The 16,574-nt window shown below is 39.5% G+C and overlaps 1 protein-coding gene across 2 annotated transcripts; it reads left to right on the forward strand.

The window, feature by feature from the left end:
• The first annotated feature begins 464 nt into the window (after positions 1-464).
• Positions 465-14,721, forward strand: LOC114668785 (serine/threonine-protein kinase pim-3-like). Of its 2 annotated transcripts, none has more exons than XM_028824726.2 (6): positions 465-724; positions 12,093-12,193; positions 12,367-12,417; positions 13,122-13,488; positions 13,628-13,807; positions 14,179-14,721. In XM_028824726.2, the coding sequence occupies exons 1-6, from the start codon at positions 646-648 to the stop codon at positions 14,295-14,297; spliced, it is 897 nt and encodes a 298-aa protein (XP_028680559.1). In that variant the 5' UTR covers positions 465-645; the 3' UTR covers positions 14,298-14,721. The 2 variants fall into 2 exon arrangements, with proteins under 2 accessions (XP_028680559.1, XP_028680558.1); XM_028824725.2 differs by lacking the exon at positions 465-724 and adding an exon at positions 9,629-10,271.
• The last annotated feature ends 1,853 nt before the right edge of the window (positions 14,722-16,574 follow it).

Raw genomic sequence — 16,574 nt, forward strand, 5'->3', positions numbered from 1 at the left:
CTTTGGCAAATAAAACACTTTTCTTTTTTATTTGCTTAACACCCACTTACTCATGATTCACCACGGTGCATTCTCACGATCGATTTACCTCTGTTCTGTAGTACTAGGGTATTGTACCGTGTTAGCCATTATGAATGTAGTGAAAAGTCAAGCAAAATGACACCTCTGTTCTGTAAATAGGTATGTTGCACTCAACAAGAGTTACATACAACTTTTCTACAGTGAAATCAGATTTGAACGTTTTTACTGCTTTTACATTATAACACGTGCAAATTTCTCAGTTTTTTTCTGTCATGCACATCTTTTTTGTGTTTTATAAATGTCGCTATAAACAGTAATATTAAACGTTAGTGTAACTTATAAAACTTAAACTACAAGCGCGATCAGCTAGGTGGCTCAGCTCAATTCTAATTGGTCATTGAATGTCGGGGGGCGGGGTTCCAGTTTCAGACTTGGACTGCTCTGTACCTTCTTCTCAAAGTCTAAAGTGTGCAGATTCGCAACTTTCTCGCTTCGGGCGATGAGGATCTTACTCTTCCCTGCGGAGTAGAACTGTCAAACTGGACTTCTTTCGGTGGGAGCGTTTCTTGGAGTGTCACTTGGGTCGTTTTGCATTGAGCCAGTGCTATCAACACGGGAAGACCGATGTCGTCTGTGAAAGTAATCTGTCAGCAGAGTCCACACGAATATCTTCTGCGCACGGTGCACCAAAAGGAAGAGGCAGGTGGGCCACTGCACGATTTGCCAGTTTTCCTGTAAATTATGCGTGGAATGCAATAAAGCGTTTGTGGAGTCATGCGCTGCTATTGTCGAAACGCCTATCGTTTAAATGGCTTTTACATAGAAATGGCATAGCTGAGGGACGATCTGAAAATAAGTGCCTGGGAGGTCTGAGTTGCCAGAGCTATTAATACGATCGGCGTAAAGCTCAGCGTGGGGGGCAGTTTAGTGCGATCTGCTTCATAGTCGGTGTCAGAACCGCACACAAAGTTGACACGCCGGCGCCTTTACAGGGGGCTTTTGTCTGACTCTTTTCACATTTGCTCTCAGCTGAAGGTGTTGAAAAGACTACGGCGGGCAATGAATGAGCAACGTTTGACTGTATCTGTAGCATAGCTGTAACTAGGATGAGAGTACACGCACTTCTGAAAGTGCTCCCATGAGGGACCTCCGACACCTAAAAAACTACCCACCGCTCATCGATCTATTGTGACTTTGTCACGCGACTCTAAACATTAAGGGGAAGCCAACAGTGAGTGCAGCTTCACGCAATCTAATGGTACCGGCACTTGTATATATCCACTTAAGACACGGAGTATATCAATCTTAAAAGTCAATAAACGTATATACTTTATTTGCCTTTCATAATACAACTGGAAACATAGATAAATGAAAAAGTGCTTTAGGAATTAGTTTTGTGATTGTGCAGTATTTTGCTATTATTAATATGTAGAGGTGGTGGTAATCAGTATATTTTACCGACGAGAATTTGCGGTAGGTGCTGTGCAGCAACCCCTAACATTAAAAGTTTAACGGATCTGCTAGATATAATTGATTAAAAGTCAAAAGAAATATGCAAGATGGATAATGAATTTGAGTAACAGACTGCCAATACTGATAGAAGGGAAAGCAACCGTTTCCAAGGTGAATCAGAGTTCGTTAACACGAAGTGGAAAGTAATGGCATGTAGAACAGCTATAATTCACATACACAAGCCTTCTATTAAAATGCTATCATTATATCAGCTTTATAAACCTGCTAATACCAGGGAGTCGCAGGGAAGCGTGATCTCTCCCGGCAGACAAGAACCGCAACCTCACGGACAGTCGCACAGGTCCTTACGCAGGACAGTTTGGAGAGGCCATTATTCTGACCTCCACGACTTTGAGATGTCGACAAAAAGGGAACATAAGATGGAACCCAACTGCATGTACAGAGAGAACATGCATACTTGAGATTGAAAGCAATGTATGAAAATTATGTTCTTTGTACAGGGTTTTCGTTTAGTACTTTTGATTTTTTTGTATTTTTATTTTGGTTTATTGTCTCTTAGTCTAATTCAAATTTTTCATCTTTATTTAGTATTTTCTGTAAATATTATTTGTTTCAAACGTGATATATACAATGTTGCTCATTTTGAATTTCTGTGAAGTGCTTTGAGCATGGGAGAGGTGCTATATAAATAAAAAGTATTATTATTATTATTAAGATCTAATGCATCTCCTGGAGATGAGGCAAACTAAACTAAGGCAAACTAAAGAGGCAGCATAGCACCCCTGAAATAAATGTAATAAAAATATTATTATGCTATTATATGAAAATATTTTCTGTAAGTTAGAGGACTCCTCACTCCCCATGATTAACAGATGAGTTGCATTAATAAATTAGCTAATATTATATAGTCAAGGTGTGTTTCGATCCAACAGGTCCCAAATTTAGCCTGACGTTTGGCAAAAACTGCAGTACTCTGTTGATCAAAAGCCTTTGAAGTCATTTTTAATTATGTTTGGCCTGGATAAGAAGAAATCATTGTATAAAGGTGTACCTCTGTCTTCTTTAAAGATGCTGTAATAACAGGGAAGCAGTATAGGCAAATATGTTATTAAAAATGTCAGTAAGAATGTGCACTTTAACACCAACACTCTTAAAAATATAGGTGCTAGAGTGGTTCTTCAGAGCGATGCCATAGGGGAACCATTTTTGATTTCCTAAAGAAAAATCCACATGAAGGTTCCAAAAAGAACCTTTATTTATTTAGATCCATAACAGGCTCCATGGAAAACCATGAACAAATGATAAGAGATTTGTGAAATGCAAATGGGTTCCTGATTTTAGAAGGACTCATGCTACATACAATAGCACAGGCTAGGTAGCCTAATCCTGCTAGGTAGCCTAATCTACATTAAATATTTCTGTGTTATGCACATATTAGCAACCTTTAGAAAACCCAAAGAACCAATTTCATATGCACCCATCATAGAGTGAAATAGTTCTTTGTCAAACAATGGCTCTGCAAGGAACCACACAACCCTGCAAATTACCATTTTAGTACCATTATTTTTAACAGTGAACATCATCTACTCATCACTCGAATCTGTCAGTGAGTCGTTTTCTAACCAACTTAATCCTGACCAGGGTTGTGGGGGTCTGCTGGAGCCTATCCCAGCTATTATAGAGTGCAAGGCATGAATAACCCAAACAGAATACCAGCCCATTGCAGGGCAAAAACACACACACCAACCACAAACTAGGTCCAACCTACATGTCTTAGGACTGTGAGAGGAAACCGGAGCAAATCCATACAGACACGGGGAGAACATGTAAATTCCACACAGGGAGGAGCCAGGTTGCAAACCCCAGTCTCCTTACTACGAGCCAGCAGCGCTACCACTGAGCCACCATGCCATGCCATCACCTGAATCAGCTTAATCCAATTTTTGAGTTTTCCAAAATTTATGAATCGGCTCTTACCACACCCTAAATTAATTAATAAACACCATTCTTCCATTTTTTTTAACTTTTCCTTTCCATTATGGAGCCTTTGGCAGAACTGAAACCTATTCCAATGTACTTTTTTGGAGAAGGCTGTAATGAGCCTTTGACTGGATATTACACTCATGAAGACACTTTAACCTGCTCACAAAAGGACAGATTTTGGAGAAATTAACTACATCGGAACACAGGAAGAATGTGTAATTCTCCAGTCTTAGAGACTTGGCTGGCTGGCTGTGAAGGCAGGGCAGTGTGATGGCTAAGTTTATAAACTACAGCCCCACCCGATCAATTCCTGCCTCCGACTCAGTCTGTGAAAACCTGAACAAGTCACCTAACATGTCAATACTCTAAACGTTAAAAAAACTATGAATAGTTGTTGTATGTCTTGATCCTATAAATCACTTTGGTAAAGGTGTCAGCCAAATGAACAATAATAGCAGCAGCCAGATCCCTGAAACTATAAGCAGCTACCCTAACCACTGTGTCACTAGGCCATGGATAATAAACATCAGAAATGCTCCAGTTTATCTTTAATACAAAGTACATGCAATTTTGTTTTATTTTAACGTTCAACACTACATCATTAGACATTCCCTATGCTTCTTATGTTCATACTGAGTATTTTTCATGTTTACTTGAGGTAAAGGTCTCTCTAGTCTTTATTGTTACATATCTTCTTTAGAGAAAGTTCCCAGATTTTTCCTTTTATATAGTCTATTCTTAGAACACTTCTCTCAAAGATCCAAAGTTTGAATCAGCTGTACAATATTCTGTTTTCAACTCCTGAAACTCTCAAAAATGTGAAACTCCCTTGGCCGTCATCTCCTAATAGGTGTTATTCTAATCTTATGGATCAATTTGAATCTTACCATGCATTTACCATCAAACACTGCTGTAGTTTTCAAAATTTTAAGACAGAATGATAATCATGAAACCTCATAGTAACAAGCCAAATGAATGGTACATTCATCTATGAATTCACTGATTACTACGGCAGCAAATGTGTGTTCAGAAGTTGAATCCATATAAATTCTCATTATTCAACTAAGCTTACAAAAGCAACAGACTGATGTTTGGTTACCCTTGGTCTCGGTTATTATACAATGGGTCTCAACAAGCTGGCTTGGACATTCCACAGGATCTGGTATGACAGGCATGGGCTCATAAAAATTTGGCAAAACAGTCGTCAAGGATTTTGGCTGGTGCACAACAGGTCCTGGCTGCATGATTCTTTGAGAGTTAGGCTGGTAGATAATAGGCCCAAATAGTTTGTCCATGGCCTCTGCTGAAAGAAAGAAAGAAAGAAAGAAAGAAAGAAAGAAAGAAAGAAAGAAAGAAAGAAAGAAAGAAAGAAAGAAAGAAAGAAAGAAAGAAAGAATTCTGTTAATCTAGTGACCTCGTTTTGGAATAAACATTTTAGAGAATGAAGCAATGTATCAGGTAGTACTGCATTAGGAATCAGTTTGGGGTTTGAATGACAAAACCATTGGAAACAATAAAAGAAACCCTGTTAAATTCCAGAAAACAGCAATGCTCTCCATGAAAGTAATTTTGTCAGCCACTAGCTCATCCAAAATGATATTTTAAAGTGGTAATGCAACATGTTAATGTCATGGATGTGGTAGGATGTGGGCTTCCCCTTCACTCTTTGCCTAAATGGCACATTTAGAATTGTACTAATTTTACTTTTTAATATGGCTTCATATTGTTATCACTGCAACTCAAACCACTGGCATAAAAATGGAATTGGGGTGTTCTATTTTACAGAAACAATTTTAGCACTCCTCTCATCTACAATACTGGTATTAATATTAAAGAGACTGTAGCAAACATTGTCTTTTATAGCAATGTTGCTTAATAAATAAAAATAGTTTGTTTAATTTATAGATTAGTCACCTGTTTTTTCATCAAATACCATGTAAGACTAACTAAAAAGAAATAATATTAGTAGAAAACAAAAAAAGTTTCATTTTAAAATAATCAGCACTGGATTACCTAAAATTATCTTTAACTGCTACTAAGAAAACCAATCATTTCTGAAGTACCCCTAAACTTGTGGGTCCCAAAAATCCCACCCTATAAATGATTTTCTGTAAATGTATTTTTATCAGGAGCAACACATAAAGAGATAATTCATATTCTAACAGCATCTATAATTCATTTGCATTGCTCTGACTATGTGCAATTGATTACAAATCCCATAATTCTTTGCACATCATGCAAATTTGTCCTAAACTGTATGTGTCAAAGTAATGTTCCCCATTTACATTTTGGTATGAACCAATATGTCAGCCTGTTTTCTACATAGATAAAATGCTATCAGTTCATTTTCATTCCACTTGTTTACTATGCTCATAATTTCAGAGTACAGTGGAACCTCGGTTCACGACCATAATTCGTTCCAAAACTCTGGTCGTAAACCAATTTGGTCGTGAACCGAAGCAATTTCCTCCATAGGATTGTATGTAAATACAATTAATCCGTTCCAGATTAACTGTATGTAAACATATATTTTTTTAAGTTTTTAAGCACAAATATAGTTAATTAAAACCATAGAATGCACAGCGTAATAGTAAACTAAATGGAAAAACATTGAATAACACTGAGAAAACCTTGAACAACAGAGAAAATTAACATTGCAAGAGTTCGCGCTATACTGTAGCCTTATGATCCGATCGCTGTAAACACTTTTGAGTTTTAAGCACAGGGAAAAAAAGAAACATTTGAACAAATCTGAACTTTATTTAAAAACCAACCATAAGCAACCAAGAAAGTAACATTGCAGGAGTTCACGCTAATAGCCTTACAACCTGATCGCTGTGTAAACTTTTTTTAAATGAGTTTTAAGCACAGGGAAAAAAAATGAACATTTGAAAAATCTGTAATTTAATAAACCACCAAGAAAAGTAACATTGCAACAAATCACGCTATGAACCACTCGCAGTAAACACTTTTTTTAATGAGTTTTTAAGCACAGGGAAAAAAATGAACATTTGAAAAAAGAGAAAAGTAACATGTCCTGTGGTGGGTTGGCACCCTGCCTGGGATTGGTTCCTGCCTTGTGCCCTGTGTTGGCTGGGATTGGCTCCAGCAGACCCCCGTGACCCTGTGTTCGGATTCAGCGGGTTGGAAAATGGATGGATGGATGGAAAAGTAACATTGCAACAATTCACGCTACGAACTGAAAAATTAACATTTGAAAAATCAGTAATACAAAAACTAATCATAAACCACCAAGAAAACTAACCTCGCATGAGTCGAGTTCTGGCTTGAAGTGAGGAGGAACTGGGTGGTGAACAATCCGGTCTCGTCGCAGTTGAAGACTTGTTGCGGGATGTAGCCTTCGTCCTCCACTAATTTTGTGAAATTTTTCACAAATTCTTTCGCAGCTTCAGCATCGGAACTAGCAGCCTCTCCATGCCTTACCACACTATGAATGCCACTTCTCTTGCAAAACTTTTCAAACCATCCTCTACTGGCTTTAAATTCCTCACTTTCGCCACTCGTAGAAGGATAGTTTTGCAGCAAATCGCCATGAATCTTCCTGGCTTTCTCACATAACATCACCTCGCTTACGCTATCCCCTGCAAGTTGCTTCTCGTTCAGTCACACTAGCAACAGTTTTTCCACCTCTTCCAGCACTTGAGGCCTCTGCCTGGTTAACACTGTAACTCCTTTTGCAATATCAGCTGCTTTAATAGATTCTTTCTGCTTTAAAACAGTACTCGGCGGCAAGATCAGTAACACGAACGTCACGCTCATACTTTTCAATAATTTCTTTCTTTACTTTGATTTCAATTTTCTGCAAAACTTTCTTCTCAGCACTCTTCACTTGCTTAGAAGCCATGGTTAACTGTAAAAGCACACGAAATATTGTAGAGCACAAAGAGTTCACAGGTAAAGCACGCACATCTGACTGAGAACAATGAACAGGGAGAGGCTGAACACGTGCTTAAATACAGTAATCGGCGCGTACGAACTGGAAAGGAAATGAAATAGAGCACAAAGAGTTCACAGCGAAAGCACGCACGCACATGCAAGCACGCACGTCTGACCGAGAACAATGCAATACGTGCGGAAATTATTGGCGCACACAAACCGAAAGGGAAACTGGCTTGTTCGTATACCGAGTGTGTGGTCATGAACCGAGGCAAAAGTTTAGCGAACTTTTTGGTCATAAACCGATTTGTACGTGTACCAAGACGTTCATGAACCAAGGTTCCACTGTACCAAAACCTCTATGTACTAAAACAAACATACGTAAATGACTATTGGAGGAAGAGCAATCATCTCACCCACATCAGGAATATAGATAGTCACCAAACAACTTAACAGTTTGTTTTTGAGCTATTGGGTGAAATGGAAGAAATCCAATTGAATACACGTAGTGTGAATATGTTTACCAAGATTTAGGCACTGTTAGGTGTTCACCGTGTAACTGCATTTCAGCTAGTCATTCTAAAATTGATTTATTGGCATAACATTGTGTTTTTTTTTTCCAAAAAAAAGTAAAACTTGAGAATTACGTAGAAGTAGAGCTTTCTATTTCCTGAACCTGTCTTATGCAATTTATGGTTGCAGGGAGCTGGAAACTATACTAGCGGCATCAAATGCACGGCAGGAACATCTCTGGACAAGGCGTCAACCTAGAGGTTTAGTCAGGAATTAATTTAAGGTGGGAATGAGAAACTACATGAATCGTACTTCCATCTATGGTCAATCAGTTGAAAGTATCATAAAAATATTTCTGTATGGTGTGTGTGTGTGTGGGGGGGGGGGGGTTATGCGGGGTTAAACCTAAAATGCCAATTGCCCAAAGCTACATCTGTGTGTCAGCCTATTGCACAGCACACTCACCCATAAAGTCACTCTTACCACAAATACATTAAACACATATTTAACAATAAATATAACAGTCCATATGCATGTATGAATAAGATCAGAATGGATATTATAATTATACATTGTTCACTTGCATGGTTCTCTTTGTTTCCTTTAAAGACAGTGGGATCTCAAACATCAAGGCTATATTTATAACAATAAACCTTTAACAACAACTTAAATATGCCCTGAAGTGGTCTGACAATGGATTCAGGGTCAGTTTCTGTGTTATACTTAATATTGCTGGGATAGGCTCTAACTTCCTGCAATCCTGGATGTGGACTAAGCAAGTACAGGACATTAATGGATGGATGAAGGTTTCACAGTTCTCTCACCATATTCCAGAAGATGTGCAGGTTAGATAAACTGTTATACCCAAAGTTGTTTTGGAAAGAAAGAAAGAAAGAAAGAAAGAAAGAAAGAAAGAAAGAAAGAAAGAAAGAAAGAAAGAAAGAAAGAATCTGTTAATCCAGTGACTTTGTATTGGAATAAGAATTTTTTGAAAATATTGCAATAAAAATTAAGGTGGGGTATGATAAAAACACTGGAAACAATAAAGGAAACCCTATAAAAAGAAAAAAAAACATTGATGCTCCCCATAAAATTAATTGCATCAACCACTGGCTCATCTAAAATTATATTTTGGAGAGGACTTAATTGTGAACAGCACCATGTAACTGGCATGGATGTATTAGGCTGTGGGTTTCTACACCCTCTTCTGCCAGACAACAAGTCATTACATTGTATTAATTTTTCTTTCAATATGACTTCATATTGTTAACACTGCAATTCAAAACACTGGAATTGTGGTGTTCAGTTTTACAGAAAACTTTCATCTGACCTCTTACCTACATCATTGGCATTAACATTAAACAGGCTGCATCAGTCATTATGTCTTTTACAGCAGGGTGACTTAATAAAGAAGAACTGATGGTTTTATACTGTATATATTAGTTAACTTTTTTTCATCAAATACCATGAGACTTTCTGTAAAAAGAAAATATTATTTCAGTAGAAGACTTCATAAGCAGATATAATTTGAAAATAATAAACAATGGATTGCCAAAACATGCTTTTAACCATTACTGAAAAAGCTAGCAATTTATGAAGTACCAATAAGCATGTGGGTACCTTGAACTCAATGCTAACAAGATTAGGCTTGGGCACGCAGTTATTTAATGAGAGGGTACGGATAATGGATAGATATCTGCATATGGCATAATTTAAGAAAAGATGCAAAACGTACATTGTCTTTACCACATTGCGTGTCAACTCTGCTGTATTCACATCTTCTTCGCACTGACAACTCTGGAAGTTTTTGTCCATTTACAATTTTCGCGTTCTTTCTCTAGTTGCATTTTTCTGTTACAAGTTCAACAAACGGCGCGCCACGCTGCCTCCGCCCCACTAGCGTTCCTTTCGCTTCCGATTGGTCAATTTTAGATTAAAATCTCTGGAATGTGACAGGATGTCTCCGCCTCTTCGTTCCCATTGGCCAAGTGTAGTTTTTACGAATGGGGGGACGCCTGGGAACAAAAGCATAGTGGCGAGACACTCTCCACCCCTCCCATCAAAGAGTGATAGTACGGTGACTCGGAAAACTGGAGATACCGGCTCGGGGACCTTTGGTTCTAAGCGGGTAGCTGCTTCAGTCACTCATACAAACCTAGCAGAGCTCGGTCACGACGTTCAGCACGCGGGGGCGAGACGCACGCTATCCCCAATTGCAGTTTAAAGGCGAAGGGAGAAAAGGCGCGGCGTGGGCAGGAGCTGCATGAGCGAGCTGGCCATGCTGCTGTCTCCGAAGCCAGTGTTACCTATCCCGGACCCTTACTGTAGAACCATTGGCATGTCGGAGAACGCCTCGTCGCCGCTCGGGCAGGCGGCTTCCGCAGGTAATAGACTTTTTTCGGAGGGTCATATTCTTAACGGAGTGACCTGAGAGAGCGTGGCTCAAAGTGATGGGAAAGACACAGAGTGCGTGGTGCTGGCGTCCGGAAGGAGCATTTAGGTTTGTGCATGGACGGAGTGACGGGCTGTTAAGGTTTAGTTATATTATTTCGAAATAAAAAAGAGTTTTGTGGATGCATACATATGTGAAGTATCGCTGAAACTGTAAATGCCACTCCACGTGTCAAACGGTGATATCGACGCATACGAATAACGAGAATTTATTTTGACTTGAGGACGCGCTCACGCTGTATCTGCTCCGTTTGATGCCACTGCAGAAGCCGAAACATCTAGCAATGCAAGAACACTTTGCTCGCTAAGCCGGCTCCACGTGTCTTTATTTAGAATGCTGCGACAAAGGGCAATTTACATGAGATTAGTGTTGTGACGCTGTCCGTACGATTTCCAGTTATCGAGGTTTTGAGGTTCGCTTCCCAACAAATTATAGGTAAAGACACTGTCAAACATTTTCACCTTTCCTCCATAAAACAAAGGATTTAGCTAGCCCTTGTCCTATTAGCCACGCCCATTTGACCCGCTAGAAGCTTCGCCGTTCATGCAGGTGGCAAACTTTTAGACCAGTGAATCTCAACGTGTGCCGCAGTTTGATTTTTTTAGGGGGGCAATTCGAGAATTTAGGTACGTTAAACAAGTTACAACCGGCTCGTTTTTACCATCATTTTATATTTATGAATATCACGTCTTATTGTTTTCACAACTGTATTTGCTGTATTTTCATGATTTTAGAGAGGCTTAGGTGGGGCATGGCCAAAAAAAAGGTTGGGAACCACTGTTTTAGACTCCAAGACTATATGTGCTCGGCTAGAGAGGAAGAAGAGTTGTGTTGGGTCAAACAAATGACACAAATACCAGTTACTGAATTTGGCTTATATTTTTGGAACACGTGTAACGCTGGTCCGATTTTTCCACGTGAATGCACGGATATGCTGTTAATATAAAAGTGTTCAGGGTTATTGTGCAATGAATGGGAATGTCTAAGGGGAGAGAGGGGCAATATTTGGGTCTTGGACAGTGACATTTTGATGTCACCTGTACCAATTTATGTAAAATACTAGTAAAATCTCCATAATCTTTAAGATTGTATCTGCTCAATCAGTCTTATTTCTTGACATTGTGGTTAGGGATTGAAGAAGTTGGTCTTGAAGCTGTGAAGAGTAGCCCCATCTGGGATTTGAGTGTGTTTTATTTGAACCTTATTCTCAAAGTGTACCTCATTTTGGTGTGACTATAGAGTATGGATAAATTACACCCTAACCTCAATTTGAGTTGTTAGATTGGGGTGGTGTTTGCACAAGAGAATAGTAAACCTTAATTTTCTATACCTTATTTAAACTTTTTACATGCTAACTTAGATTGAGTTAGTGTTTTGCTCTGTAGTGATCGAGCTATAATTTGAATGTTATCTTGCAGCCTTATTGTCGCTAATCCTAATTCTGAAGTTTAGTAAGCCTCTGGAAATGAATATTTAGAGCTGTCTTTAGCATTGCACTTTTCTGCATTTAACATGGGGAATCGGCATTCTGCACTGTAAAAGGTAGAGATTTATCATTAGCTTCCTTGGGTAAACATGCCATAATGATGTTTAATGCTTTGTTTGTGGAAAGATTTATTTTATTTATGGTGTTTACTGTGTATTTGACTGCATAATTTAACCCAAAAATTCAATAATCCACTGATATTATACCATTAGCACCATTGAATATGTAATTCCCCATTTCTGACAAACCTTTTTTTTATATCTTCAGTCAAAGAACCATTTGAAAAGCTGTACCAGGTGGGGTCTGTGATTGGCAGAGGAGGTTTTGGAACAGTCTATGCAGGGATCAGATGTAGTGATGGACGTCCAGTAAGTTGCGAGTTTTCATTTCTATTTCCCTTACAGGCCTATGCATCTCTTGGTTTTGTAAAAGCTGCTGAAGTTAACAAGCATTTTGAGAAAAAAAAGTCTATAAAAGGAAAATTTTAAGTATGGAGTGATTCTGACAGCTGTGTTTTGTGTATGTTCTTTTAATAAAACAGGTAGCCATCAAACATGTCACCCGGGACCGACTTGGTGAGCTGCGGCCCATGGTAAGTACCAAAACGTCAGTTTCCAGTTATTTATTTTTTCAAGTACACCTCTGACGTCTTACAGAGGGTGCGTGAAAGATCAGGACTGGCGTTATTGTTCTATATTCTCCTGATTATAGTTATAAAAATGTGTTTTGAATCTTCCAAAATTTTATGTATGAATGTCTTCTCTGGGGTGGCGCAGTGGGTAGCGCTGCTGCCTCGCAGTTGGGAGACCTGGGGACCTGGGTTTGCTTCCCGGATCCTCCCTGCGTGGAGTTTGCATGTTCTCCCCGTGTCTGCGTGGGTTTCCTCCGGGCGCTCCGGTTTCCTCCCACAGTCCAAAGACATGCAGGTTAGGTGCATTGCTGATGCTAAATTGTCCCTAGTGTTTGCTTGGTGTGTTTGTGTGTGTGTCCTGCGGTGGGTTGGCACCCTGCCCGGGATTGGTTCCTGCCTTGTGCCCTGTGTTGGTTGGGATTGGCTCTAGCAGACCCCCGTGACCCTGTGTTCGGATTCAGTGGGTTGGAAACTGGATGGATGGATGCCTTCTCTTATTAAACACAAGTAATGTTTATCTGGTATGAATGTTCATGTTCAGGGTTATGGTGTTTTATCCTGTTTTGTTGAGAATTTAACGTCTCCTCATTAAAGGAATACACATTTATTGAGACAAAAGACAAAACTGGCCTGCTTACTTAAATTCACCCATTCTTTCTCCATAGGATGGTCGTCTAGTTCCTCTAGAAATATTACTACTGCAGAAAATGTCTGTGGGTTCTCCTCATGGAGTGATTCGTATGCTTGATTGGTGGGAGCGACCTGATGGCTATCTTATGGTTCTGGAACGACCTCCGGAGTGTCAGGATCTTTTTGATTTCATCACTGAACGTGGGCCTCTTGATGAGGATACAGCAAAGGCCTTTTTCAGTCAGCTGGTTGCTGCTGTGCAGCTGTGTCATACACGTGGTGTCTTGCACAGGGATATCAAGGATGAGAATGTGCTTGTGGATCTGCAGAGTGGCCAGGTTTTGCTTATCGACTTTGGATCTGGAGCACTACTGCGGGATGGACCTTACACAGACTTTGATGGTGAGAGTTCTTTTGGTGGACTTTCATGGGTGTGACTGTTTCCTTTTCTTCGGTTAACAGGTGTTAAGTAGTTACTAGAGTGGTTGTTAACAGTTGACATTTTCTATTGGATCTAACACCTTGCATGCTTTCTTCTTAGGTACTAGAGTCTACAGCCCACCTGAGTGGGTTAGATTGGGTCAGTATCATGGCAAACCAGCAGCAGTGTGGTCTTTGGGCATACTTCTATATGATATGGTCTGTGGAGACATCCCCTTTGAGCATGACCATGAGATCACATTGGGAAAGGTCCACTTTCATCAACGTAGTCTTTCCCCAGGTACAGTTTTGACTTAGAAAGGGTTAAGTAATGGTTCTGTACGTTTTATATTAAAGTACTGTATATCTGAATGACGGTAGATCATTTACTTAAGGAAAATGCATTTTGTAGCCAATGAAATGGCTGGTTGACTTGGCTCCCCTTTATCCACAGTTACCATTTTTTGTACACTGTATCCTGAATTACTCATTTAGCATATGCTGCCATTTTGTACATTGAGACAATGATAATGCTGGAAATAGGACAATCTGCAGATGTTTTATGGCACTATAAGATGGATGATGGCTACCCATGGATCTGTAGAGGTTTTGTTCTCTAAATGCCTTGAATAAGCATTTCTTCTTTTAATCCACTATTCTTTTTCCTTGCAGTATGCTGTCACCTCATTGAATGGTGCCTGTCTCAAGATCCAAAAAAGCGTCCAACGTTGGAGCAAATCTTGTCACATGAGTGGCTTAATCCAGATAGAAAACCTGGTGTGGGGACATAGCCAGGATTGTAGGGATGGGTTTGGGGTGGGGGTGTGGGAATATAGGGCAATATGCGCACAAAGGTAGGGCCTGATGCTTTTGAAACAAGTGTCTGCCTGTTGCAGAGCAGGGCTGTGTGCCAGGATGACTAGCAAAGGTCTGATGGCTGTAAAGGCAGACCATGCAAGTACAGGGCTCCTCCAGTGAGCTGGAGAAGTGATTTCTCGCCCACCATTGGGTGGAAAGATGAATGTCAAGTGTCCCGTTGTGGTGCAATTTGTGGGTCAACACCCTTGCATTCCTTAATGGTGCTGCTTTGTTCATGTTTGTTTTCACTTCATAGCAGCCACCAAGTGAGTTCCTTTATAATAAAAGGCTGCAAGCTGAAAGAAATGGCCCACTTTCTGTAATTTTTAGGCAGGGAACAGACTGAAAGTACTCTTATTGCCTCCCTTGTTTATTTAAAAAAAATACTTGAAATTTGTTTTGATCAGGGGTTTACATTATTGCAAGCAAGCCTGTTAGGCAGTGCTTTCTTGTTGTTGTTTTGGTGCCGGCCAGGGGGGTGATTTTTATTTTTTTTTCTCTCTCCTAGTAAGGCAGATCAGCAAGACAGAGGTGGTATTTGTAATTCTGTCTCCTTACTGTGGGAATACTGTGAAAGCAGAGTTGGAGGGCTTACTGTTCAGATTTTAATATACTGTTACTCCACTGCTATACCCCCAAACCAACCCCCGGCAACGTTGTGTTCTTCATATCTGTGATCAGACTGTTGTTTTCATGTTTATTTAAAACCAGACATGCAGTTTGCAGCTCTATTTATAAATGCTGCCAGAAGCAGGTTTTGTTACATTCTATTCAATTGTATATTTTGCATTAAGAAAGGTTTTTATCTTCACCTGAAAGAGTTATTTTTGTAAGAAAATCTAGTAATAAAAGAAAAATTTGATTTTGCTTACTTTCAGTGTGTCTTTTTTTCTGAACAATGATGCTGTTTTTAAACCCAATGGTAAACCAATTTCATTTTTATTGATCTCTTTGCAAATCCTGACAGTTTACAGTGTAAAACTCAAGTCAATTTACTCTTCTGATTTGACACTTGAATTGGGATTCAGACTCCTTGGATATATCCTGTTCATTCTGAACACTGTGTAACACTAACAAGTATTGTTAATGATTTAACACTTTAAGTGCTGACTGCATCATTCCAGGGTTAGCCATCTGCTCTTTGTGATATTGGCCAAGCTCAGTTAATTAATTAGTAAACCTCAGAAAGGAGCAAACAATTTGTCTTTCTTAGCTGAGAGGAGGATCATTCTGTGTAAATGTAGGGGACGGGCTGCAACTTCAAGCTGTGAAGATTCTACACTAGCGTTCAAAAGTTTGGGAGTGCCCAGAAAATTTTGTTTTTGATAGAAATTTAATACATTTTCATCTTGACACAATTACAGTGATATTAAAAACTAGTTGATTACCCTGTGGCTTCGCTCACTGAGTGCAAGGGGAAAAAAATAAAATGTCTTAAGTTATTAAACAGTAAAACATTAACATTTAAGAAGTAAAGATACATTGAGGACTACTGGAGTGGTTTCGGGTAAACTACATTTTAAAGGCGCTATAACACAACAGGTAAGTAGTAGATCCCTTGTGAAAGGCGCTACACGACCGCTGTGGTATAGAAATGACTTTTTCTATGTTATCGTCCAAATTTTTGCCTGACAACCTTGCACTACATGTCTGTGATTTACTTGTTAAAATAATTAATTACAAAAGCAACCTTGAATGTTGTGGGGTTTTAGTGACCCGAACTTACTTTAAGGGACAGTAAGTAGTTGTGCAGGGCAATTTACAAACCAAGTCCTGCTTTGATGTCGCCGATTACACTCCTTTGCAAAGATTTCCACTCTCCCAGGAGCCGACGGGGGACTTGAAGTGTCACAAACACTGCGAGAAAAGAGGACGCTGCCTGAAACTGCGAAGCTCTCGACTTGGCGGAGCAGCCCGATATTCTGCGCCTCCCAGCGTCCACTTTGTTCTCGCGACCCCTCGCAGCTGAAGGCGGTCTTGTCTTCACATTGTTTGTTTACAGCTTGGCGCAGTTAAAAAGTAGAAAGACACAAGTTACGTGGGCGAATAAATAAAATATTTATAACTAGTCAGAATGCGCCTGGCTAGTTCCTGTATTATATGTTCTGTGGTCATAGGTAATTTCCGTTTCAAACTTGAAAAGAATTTTATATATATAGATATGGTCAAGACCTTGCCAGTGGCTATTACTGCTTGAAATTAGTTTTTTT

The sequence above is a fragment of the Erpetoichthys calabaricus genome, chromosome 18, assembly GCF_900747795.2.
Source record: "Erpetoichthys calabaricus chromosome 18, fErpCal1.3, whole genome shotgun sequence".
Taxonomy (NCBI): domain Eukaryota; kingdom Metazoa; phylum Chordata; class Cladistia; order Polypteriformes; family Polypteridae; genus Erpetoichthys; species Erpetoichthys calabaricus.

Bases quoted from the DNA above. Each gene is read 5' to 3' on its own strand.
- LOC114668785 (XM_028824725.2), top strand. From the start codon at position 10,151: ATGAGCGAGCTGGCCATGCTGCTGTCTCCGAAGCCAGTGTTACCTATC. The intron at 10,272-12,092 runs GTAATAGACTTT...TTATATCTTCAG, and splicing joins CGGGCAGGCGGCTTCCGCAG to TCAAAGAACCATTTGAAAAG. The intron at 13,489-13,627 runs GTGAGAGTTCTT...CTTTCTTCTTAG, and splicing joins ACCTTACACAGACTTTGATG to GTACTAGAGTCTACAGCCCA.